Source organism: Corythoichthys intestinalis, chromosome 12 (assembly GCF_030265065.1).
Source record: "Corythoichthys intestinalis isolate RoL2023-P3 chromosome 12, ASM3026506v1, whole genome shotgun sequence".
Lineage (NCBI taxonomy): Eukaryota > Metazoa > Chordata > Actinopteri > Syngnathiformes > Syngnathidae > Corythoichthys > Corythoichthys intestinalis.
In genome coordinates, this window is record NC_080406.1 from 6131283 (window position 1) to 6140859 (window position 9577).

Genomic DNA, 9577 nt, shown 5'->3' on the forward strand with positions numbered 1-9577 from the left:
TCTTCTCTGCGTTGGGAAAGAAAATAGGGTGTTAAGAAAATGATCAACTACTACCTTTCTTCCCCACATTGCCTCCCACAATTTTTTTAATTGCTGAGAGGGATTGTAAGGCTTTAGTCAAATAAAAAAAGGCTCCAAAGGCTGTCAAACTTCACTCGACTCATTATACGCTGCCTTTTAGCTCTATATATAGGTAAAACGGCGCCTTTATAGATTGAACGCGACAATGTGTGAGTGGGTTGTGCAGCGCATGCGTTAATTATTTAACGTGATTAATTAAAAAAAAATACCGCCGTTAACGCAATAAATTTGATAGCCCTACTTTAATCCAAAACTACTCTGGATGAGTGTAAGAAATTTTGTCTGTAACGTTAAATATAATTAGAAAACGATTTAAAAATATATATATATATACATATATATATATATATATATATATTAAAAAAAAGGCATGTCCGATATTTTTTTTTGCGATTCCGATACTTTGAAAATGACGTGATCGGACCCGATCGATACCGATCAATCGGGACATCTTTAGTTATAATAATTTGATATTCAAATCCCTCTCCATGTTTTCGTTTTTGTAAAATTTGAAAAATTAGTGTAAGTAGTAGGTCGCCCATAGACTTCATAACCTATTGACATGACAAGGAAAACGGGGCCAATTCGCAGGGGGCCTATTTTCAAAAACTTCAAATTCAAATATTTTCAAAACCAAAGCTGCTACTGACCTAAAACCAAAACGGGCACCGACCGTAGCCATATACGAGTCTCCCTGAGCAGCGGCATAAAAAAAGTTTTTCCCTTATACAGTGCTGCTCAAAAGTTTGTGAACCCCCTCAACATTTTGGAATTTTCTATTATTTCAACCTGATTTCCTAATCAATCAATTCAGTAGTTTTTTTTTTGTTTTTTTAACAGTTGTGTTGTCGAGACTAAATTAAAAAGAGTTTTCATCAACTGATGTAGGTGCAAAATTGAACTGTTTGGTCACAACCAAAACCGCCATGTCTGGCGAAAAGTCAACACTGCATACCACCAAAAGAACCTTCTCCCAACAGTGAAGCATGGAGGTGGGAATGTCAAGATCTGGGCTTGCTTTTCATCCTCAGGACCTGGACAACTCCACATAGTCCAGGGAATCATGAATTCTGAGGAATATTGTCAAATCCTAGAACATAACCTGACGCCATCTGTTTTGAAGTTAAAGCTTGGCAGAAGGTGGATCATGCAACATGATAATGATCCAAAGCATTCCAGCAATACAACCAAGGAATGGCTGAAAAAGAAGAAGATTCGTGTTCTGGACTGGCCCAGTCAAAGTCCTGACCTAAATCCCATTGAAATGCTGTGGCGGGACCTGAAGCGAGCAGTTCATGCCAGACGCTCATCAAACCTCTCTCAACTGACTGCGTTCTGCAAGGAAGAATGGGCAAAAATCCCCCAAAGTAGATGTGAGAGGCTGATTAGTCACTACAGAAACCGTTTGGTTGAGGTAATCTCTGCAAAAGGAGGCGCAATATCCTATTAACTGAAGGGGTTCACATACTTTTGCACACATGATATCTGAGTTTTTCTTAAATCAACCACTTTTGTTAAATAAAGAATGACAATATAACTATTTCTTTTGTTTCAGTCCATTATTTGGAATGTCAGTATTGTGGATTTGGGTATAACTTAACATTTAATAAGGTTATTTTAGTTTTTTTTTACAAAAAATCTGACCATCGCTGTGGGGTTCACAAACTTTCGAGCAGCACTGTATAATCCCGATTATTTTTTTAAAATATAAGTATAACAAAACTTAAAATGGCTATAAAATTCTCAGATTTTACACTAGATGCACAAAAATCACCAAATGCATAGATAATCACCTATATTTTCAGGATCAATAGCAATATTTAACATATCATATAGGTTTTTGCCCAAAATAGCAACTTAATTTTTTTCAACAGCTAATAAATCACTCAATTTTTACATCAGAAACTTAATACTTGAGGAAAACATGCAGAATCAATTATAAATCATTTATAAATAGATCATTAATAAATTCTATGTACAGTCACAAATTATTATACAATAGAATAGCCCTTTATTGTCACTATAGTTTTACACTGAAAATGTGGAGCAGCTCCCTTTACAGTGCAGGATATGTTAAAATCTCAAAATTGACGTACAAGTATGAAATCTAAATAAGGCGAAAAACACAGACAAGACTGAAAAAGCAGTTTTTGCTCTTGCGATCCTCTTTAAAAGAAACTGCAGTATTTTAAGCCAAATCAACTGTTGTGTTTGATAGAACAATATGTCTATATGCTGCCATAGCAGATTCATGGCGCATGAAGCCCCTGAACGATTTGTAATTTGTCCGTTTTACCCTGAAAACCCCCGTTTACAGACATCGCGCAACCGCTTTTGTTTCAACCTAGCCATAAAAAGAAGGCGAGGCAAGGCAAATTTATTTATATAGCACAATTCAACACAAGGCAATTCAAAGTGCTTTACATCACATGAAGATCATTAAAAATCACGTTTAAATCAATACAACGTAAAAACCAACACAATCAAAATCGGAAATAAAATTATATATAAAAATCGCATTTAATAACAAATAGAATAAAAATAAATAAATAAAAATAAAACAAAAACTTCTACTAATAATAATAATTGAAATAAGCAATGGAGATAAGCACAAGAGGAATAGAAAGCAAGTAGATTGAAACATATAGACAGTTATGGATATGCAGTGCGAAACAAAAGCATTTTTCGCCCTGATTTAAAAGAGCTAACAGTTTGAGCAGACTTCAGACGTTCACGTAACTTGTTCCAGAGGTGAGGAGCGTAATAACTAAATGCTGCCTCACCCTGCTTGGTTCTTGTTCTTGGAACATGCAGGAGACCGGTTCCAGACGACCTTAGGGGTCTAGATGTCTCATAGGAATCTAACAAATCAAGCATGTATTTTGTTCCAAGGCCATTAAGTGTTTTGTAGACGAGCAGTAGTATTTCATAGTCTATCCTTTGACTCACTGGAAGCCAGTGTAGCGATTTCAAAACCGGTGTAATGTGGTCCAGCTTCCTTGTATTTGTGAGGACTCTGGCTGCAGCATTCTGTACTAGCTGCAGCTTCCTGACTGATTTTTTATCAAGACCCGTAAATATACCGTTGCAATAGTCCAATCTGCTGAAAATGAATGCATGCATAAGTTTTTCCATGTCTTGTTGAGTCAGAACCCCCTTAATTCTGGTTATATATATTTTTCAATTTTTTAACGAAGGTAAATATTTGTATTTATTATTCAAAATGTCTGTCATTTTTTATCTTAGAATCATTAATTGATGTCTAATAATTAGTTTAAAGAAAAAAAACGACTTTAAAAAATTAATCACTCGCATATTTTAAACTTTTAAACACATTACGTCACAATGAAAAATTTGGCGTCTGTAAAAAAAGTCATGGATATCTACCTCATAACTATCGCTTAATAGTATTTTTTTTTTGTTACTGTCGCATTTCCACCGATATGTTAGATGATAAATAATCCATCCAAACAAAGAAAATTTGAAAAATAACGTTTAAAAGGGTAACTATATGAAAAAGAAAATCTTAACCACTCCTTGTTGTCTGCGATTTCTGCATCGCGACCCTTGTTATATTACCATGTTTCACCCATAAAATCCCCCAAAAATCTGGCTGTGGCCATTCACAGCTGTGTCTTGACACTCGGTGATACATGCTACATGGAGTTTTTGGATCGAAATGAGGTAAGTACGCGATAATATCTCGTTAAAATCGTGGCGTCTTTAATTCTGCTCTCGCTTCAAGTTAGGGTTTTGCTGTTGAAAAAAAAAAATTCTTCCCCCAGAAAATTGAGATTTTAAGCTTTCCAATGATGCATCACATATGCATGTAGGACAATTTTGGAATTAGGCCAAATTGGTGGTCTCAGAGTGTTTTCCGCCATAAACATAAATATAAAATGCGTATGAGATAGTCCTATAATTCAGGCAGTACAAATAATCAATGTGGTATTACCAGGATATGAGCTCGTCTTTCAACAATCACAAAGCCTTCTTCTATGCCTTGCGTTTTCTGGTCAGCTTCCTCGACTTGTACAAATCCCTGTTCCTCGCCGTCTCCTTTCTGCCCTCTTCGACTCTGCTCCGTTTCCTGCCGGTGGGCCACTCCAAGGCCTTGTTCTTCCTGGCTTCTGAAGTCACATCTTTGGAGAAGTTTGCATAAAACAGTTGAAGAAGGACCGCCAGAACTCCAGCAGGTGCTCTTGCGCTTCCTGCACATCAGGGAGTTCCACGGCGACATTCCGAAGAACGCCATGGGGAGAGATGGCCGCTTGAGGACCGTCCGGCCCGTCTCCAGCTGTCCCTTGTCCTCATGAACATCTCTAGGCCGTGTCCCTGTGTTCCTGCTTGCCAGTGGTCATGGCGAGGAGCCTCAGCCCGGCATCTCTGTTGGGGTTGACGACCCCCATGATAAGCCCGACGCTCTGCTTCTCGATCAAAGAGCGCGCCATCACCTTCTGAGTCAACTTGTAGCTGGCCTCTTAGGCTCCTAAAAAAAACTTTGTTTTAGAAAGATAGGTGTTTTGATTAATATTATTTATAATGTGTAAAATGCTGGCCACTTACTTCAGCCCCAGGACACCTGGGCAGCACCATACAGCCGCAGTTGTGTAAGCTGCTGTAGATGTTCTTCTGAGGTGCACTGGGTCAAAGTAGATGAAAATCGGCTTGTTGCCGTAGACGTAGGGGTTGGTATAGCACCAGGTGCCCTCGGTTAGCTCAAGGCTGGCGTAGTAGCCAGCATTGCTGGCGTGGCCGTCAAAGCTGACCGATTGGAAACACAAACAAAAAGTTTTTTTCCGTTGAAAATTCTTGTGAAAAAATGCTTAAATCCCTGGATGAAAAACAAAAACAGGCAGTTAGCAGTTTTTTTTTACATAAATATGTCGAATGTGCCACATGGCAAAAAAAGCCACATGCCAGAATCCATTTTGACATATAACAAAAAAAATGCCACATATAAAAAAAAATACCACATGCCAAAATACATTTTGCCAAATGGCAAAAAAATGCCACATGTAAAAAAATGCCACATGCCAAAATACATTTTGCCACGTAGCCAAAAAATGCCACATACAAAAAAAAATGCCACATGGCAAAAAAATGCCACATGCCAAAATACATTTTGCCACATGGCAAAAAAATGCCACATGTAAAAAAAATGCCACATGCCAAAATACATTCTGCCACATGGCCAAAAAATGCCACATGCAAAAAAAAATGCCACATGGCAAAAAAATGCCACATGCCAAAATACATTTTGCCACATAGCCAAAAAATGCCACATACAAAAAAATGCCACATGGCAAAAAAATGCCACATGCCAGAATCCATTTTGACATATACCCCCCAAAAAAATGCCACATTAAAAAAAAAAAAAAAAAAATGCCACATGGCAAAATACATTTTGCCACATGGCAAAAAAAATGCCACATGTAAAAGAAAAATGTCACATGCCAAAATAAATTTTGCCGCATGGCGAAAAAATGACACATGGCAAAATACATTTTGCCACATGGCAAAAAAATGCTAAATGTAAAAAAAAAAATGCCACATGCCAAAATACATTTTGCCACATGGCAAAAAAATGCCACATGCCAAAATACATTTTGCCACAGTCAAAAAATGCCACATACAAAAAAATGCCACATGGCAAAAAAAAAAATGCCACATGCCAGAATCCATTTTGACATAACAAAAAAAAAAAATGCACACATAAAAAAAAATGCCACATGCCAAAATACATTATGCCACATGGCAAAAAAATGCCACATGTAAAAAAAATGCCACATGCCAAAATACATTTTGCCACATAGCCAAAAAATGCCACATACAAAAAAAAAAAATGCCACATGCCAAAATACATTTTGCCACATGGCAAAAAAATGCCACATGTAAAAAAAAAATGCCACATGCCAAAATACATTTTGCCACATAGCCAAAAAATGCCACATACAAAAAAATGCCACATGGCAAAAAAAATGCCACATTCCAGAATCCATTTTGACGTATACCCCCCCAAAAAATGCCACATATAAAAAAAAATTCCACATGCCAAAATACATTTTGCCACATGGCAAAAACAATTTTGCCTCATACATTATATATATACATATATACACATTCTTAGCGGGTTTTTTTTTTTTTTTTTTTTTGTGTGTGTGTGTAATGACCCCAGCAAGAACGGAAAGTGGTATTTCCCATGTGACAAAATGTGTTTTGGCATGTGGCATTTTCTTTGCCGTCTGGATTTTTTTTTTTTTTTTTTTTTTTGTATGTGTCAAAATGGATTATGGCACGTGGCACTTTTTTGGCCGTCAGTGGCATGAACTGCATGGCCTACAAAAATGCCATACACCAAAAAAAAAAAAAAATGCCACATACCAAAATCCATTTTGCTACATGCCCAAAAAATGCCACATTGGCAAAATCAATTTTGCCACACACCCCAAAAAAATGGCACATGCCAAAATACATTTTGACACCCCGCCCCCCTAAAAATGCCACATATAAAAAAAATCCTGCATGCTAAAATCCATTTTGCCATATAGAAAAAAAAATGCCACATGCCAAAATACATTTTGACACCCCACCCCCCTTAAAATGCCACATATAAAAAATGCTGCATGCCAAAATCCATTTTGCCACATAGAAAAAAAATAATAATAATGCCGCATGGCAAAAAAAAAAAAAAAAAAAAAAATGTCACATGCCAGAATCCATTTTGACATATTCCCCAAAAAACTGCCACATGCCAAAATACATTTTGCCACATGGCAAAACAATGTTACATGCCAAAATCCATTTTGACACATACAAAAAAAATACCACATGTAAAAAAAAAAATGTAGCATGCCAAAATCCATTTTGCCACATTAAAAAAAAAAAAGCCACAAAACCCCCCCCAAAAATGCCACATGTAAAAAGAAAATGCCACATGCCAAAATCTATTTTTACACATGCCAAAAAAATGCCACATACAAAAAAATGCCATATTTTTTAAAAATGCCACATGCCAAAATACATTTTGACACCCCACCCCCCTAAAAATGCCACATATAAAAAATGCTGCATGTCAAAATCCATTTTGCCACATAGAAGAAAAAAAAATGCCGCATGGCAAAAAAAAAAAAGCCACATGCCAGAATCCATTTTGACATATACCCCCAAAATACATTTTGCCACATAGCCAAAAAATTCCACATACAAAAAAATGCCACATGTAAAAAAAAATGTAGCATGCCAAAATCCATTTTGCTACATTGAAATTTTTTTTTTAAAATGCCACATGCCAGAATCCATTTTTATATACACCCCCCCAAAAAATGCCACAGGTAAAAAAAAAAAATGCCACATGCCAAAATATATTTTGCCACATGGCAAAAAAATACCCTATGTCAAAATCTATTTTGACACATACCAAAAAACGCCACATTTAAAAAATGCCACATGCCAAAATACATTTTGCCACATGCCAAAAAAAGTCACATGCCAAAATCCATTTTGACACATACCAAAAACATGCCACATGGCAAAAAAATGTCACATGCCAAAACACATTTTGCCACTTGGCAAAAAAATGCCACATGGCAAAATCAATTTTGCCACATTCCAAATACCTACCTCCTTTCGTTCTCGAACCTGCTGAAAAATAGTGTCCCCCGCCTGCTTGGCTTGCGTTTGACACCGCTCTCCTTCGACCGCGTGTAGTACCGCTTTCTTCCGCTTGGAGGCGCTGCTGATACAGGGGAAAACGTAACGCCCGAGTGAGCGAGAGAGAGAGCGCGAGGTCGAGAGAAAGAGCGCCGACGAGCGAACCGGCGAGCGAGAGAGAAAGAGACGCCGCGCGGCGAGGCACGCCGCGGCCTGCATCCGTAATAAGGTCGGCAAAGCGGCGAGATGATGGGAAGGAGAGGCTATTACTCGGCGAAGCCCGGGCTGCTCGGGTTCGCTGCAACCTCGTTACACAAATTACCGGCGGAGCGGCGCGGCAGTGGGTCCGCTAATGGAGCGTGAGTGCCGCTGGCTTCCGCCCCCCAGCCCCCGCCTTTCCTTCCCTTCCCTTCCCTCCCCCCGCTGCCTGATAAAGGCCAGAGGGAGACATCCACCGGGGAAGCGCTATTAGTCTGTCTTTTAATGTCTCGCGCGCACGCCAGCGCAGCGGACAGTCATCATCATCAGCGGCGGCGGCGGCATTACAATGTACCTTCAATTCGCGCTTACATGAAAAACGCCGGCGCTAAACTAGGCTGCTGGCTAATTAGTGAGGAAACGATAAAACCATTTCAGTGTTCTTCGCGCTAATTCACCTGTTTGAAGATTTTTTTTAAACTGCTGCAGTGATTTGGGGGTGGGGGGACTCATCTATTTGCTGTTTTTGTCCTCTCGCGCCAAAGCCTCGTCGAACACGTAATCAGAGGTGGGGAGACTAGCAAAAAAATTGACTCGAGTAAGAGGAGCGTTACTTTCAAATTGTTTTCATGCCGCCGGCGCGATCAATAAGCCCCGTGCAACTATACCGTAATTGAGCACTAGAGGCAGCACCACAAGTATAAGTAAGATTAGGCAGGTCAACAAGATATGACCAATAAAAACTAACAGTGAAAGCAACGCGTCTTCAGTGCTGCACACTCTTGTATGGTAGGTGGGGGTAGGCATCCGATAGTTGACTGTGTTAAGAAGCTTGTTGAGATTCTGTTTACAGTGCAGTCAATTTCATTGTTTTTTTTTCTCCATGCAGTTTTAAATAATATTGAGCAATCATTGAACGTTTTTTTAATATTGGTTCAGATCTCTGTGTGTTTACATACAGGTAGTCCCAGGGTTACAACGTACTCAACTTACGCGATTTCGACTTTACCACGCTGTTTTTGTCTCCAGTGTTTTTTGTTGTTGTTGTTTTTTTAACTTTATCAATAAATTCGTAAAGCTGAAACACACATATGTACACTTACGGTCAAAACGACAGACATTTTTACAATAAAACACTTGACACAAAACAATTGGTGTTCAAGCGTCTATCAAGTCTGATCAATATGTAAATTTTGTAGATTAAATGATCCTAATTTGCCTAACATAGGTCCGCTAGCTTAAATGCTACGAATGCTAAGATATTTACAATAGCGTAACGAACGAATGCTATTTTTAGACCATGAGGTCGCCATCGTAACGCGGGAGACACGCCCTCGCATACAATCCATGTTATTTCTGCTTGTTTTATCCAGTAATCTTTCAAAAAGAGAAAATGCCGATCAAACACTGCTGCAATGGAACTTGTATATATCACAAAATTACGACATATGAAGGATGTTTTCTTCATACGCTTCATACGTTTCCCGAAACCAAAAACTCGGAGGGAAAAATTTAAAGAAAGGATCAACTTGCGCAGATGTCCAAAAGACCAGTTTAATGCCAGCAAGGTGAAGCCATTCACTTTTCATATGCAATAAACATTTTGTTGGGGGCCATGGTCCTACAAAGGACGAAGAGGTAAGCC

General features: G+C 38.5%; 1 protein-coding gene across 1 annotated transcript; it reads right to left on the reverse strand.

Moving 5' to 3' along the window:
* Positions 1-3395: 3395 nt before the first annotated feature.
* On the reverse strand, positions 3396-8277 carry LOC130926623 (uncharacterized). Its single transcript, XM_057851625.1, has 4 exons — positions 8233-8277; positions 7705-7997; positions 4648-4845; positions 3396-4570 (listed from the first exon to the last, which is right to left on the reverse strand). Exons 1-4 carry the CDS (start codon positions 8275-8277, stop codon positions 4300-4302), a joined length of 807 nt encoding a protein of 268 aa, XP_057707608.1. The 3' UTR covers positions 3396-4299.
* Positions 8278-9577: the final 1300 nt, after the last annotated feature.

What these genes read in the sequence shown, in the direction of transcription:
- LOC130926623 (XM_057851625.1), bottom strand. Translation starts at nt 8,277, where the DNA reads ATGCCGCCGCCGCCGCTGATGATGATGACTGTCCGCTGCGCTGGC. An exon ending in AGGTTCGAGAACGAAAGGAG is followed by an intron (nt 4,846 to 7,704) that starts GTAGGTATTTGG and finishes CCAATCGGTCAG; the next exon opens with CTTTGACGGCCACGCCAGCA. An exon ending in CCAGGTGTCCTGGGGCTGAA is followed by an intron (nt 4,571 to 4,647) that starts GTAAGTGGCCAG and finishes AGTTTTTTTTAG; the next exon opens with GAGCCTAAGAGGCCAGCTAC.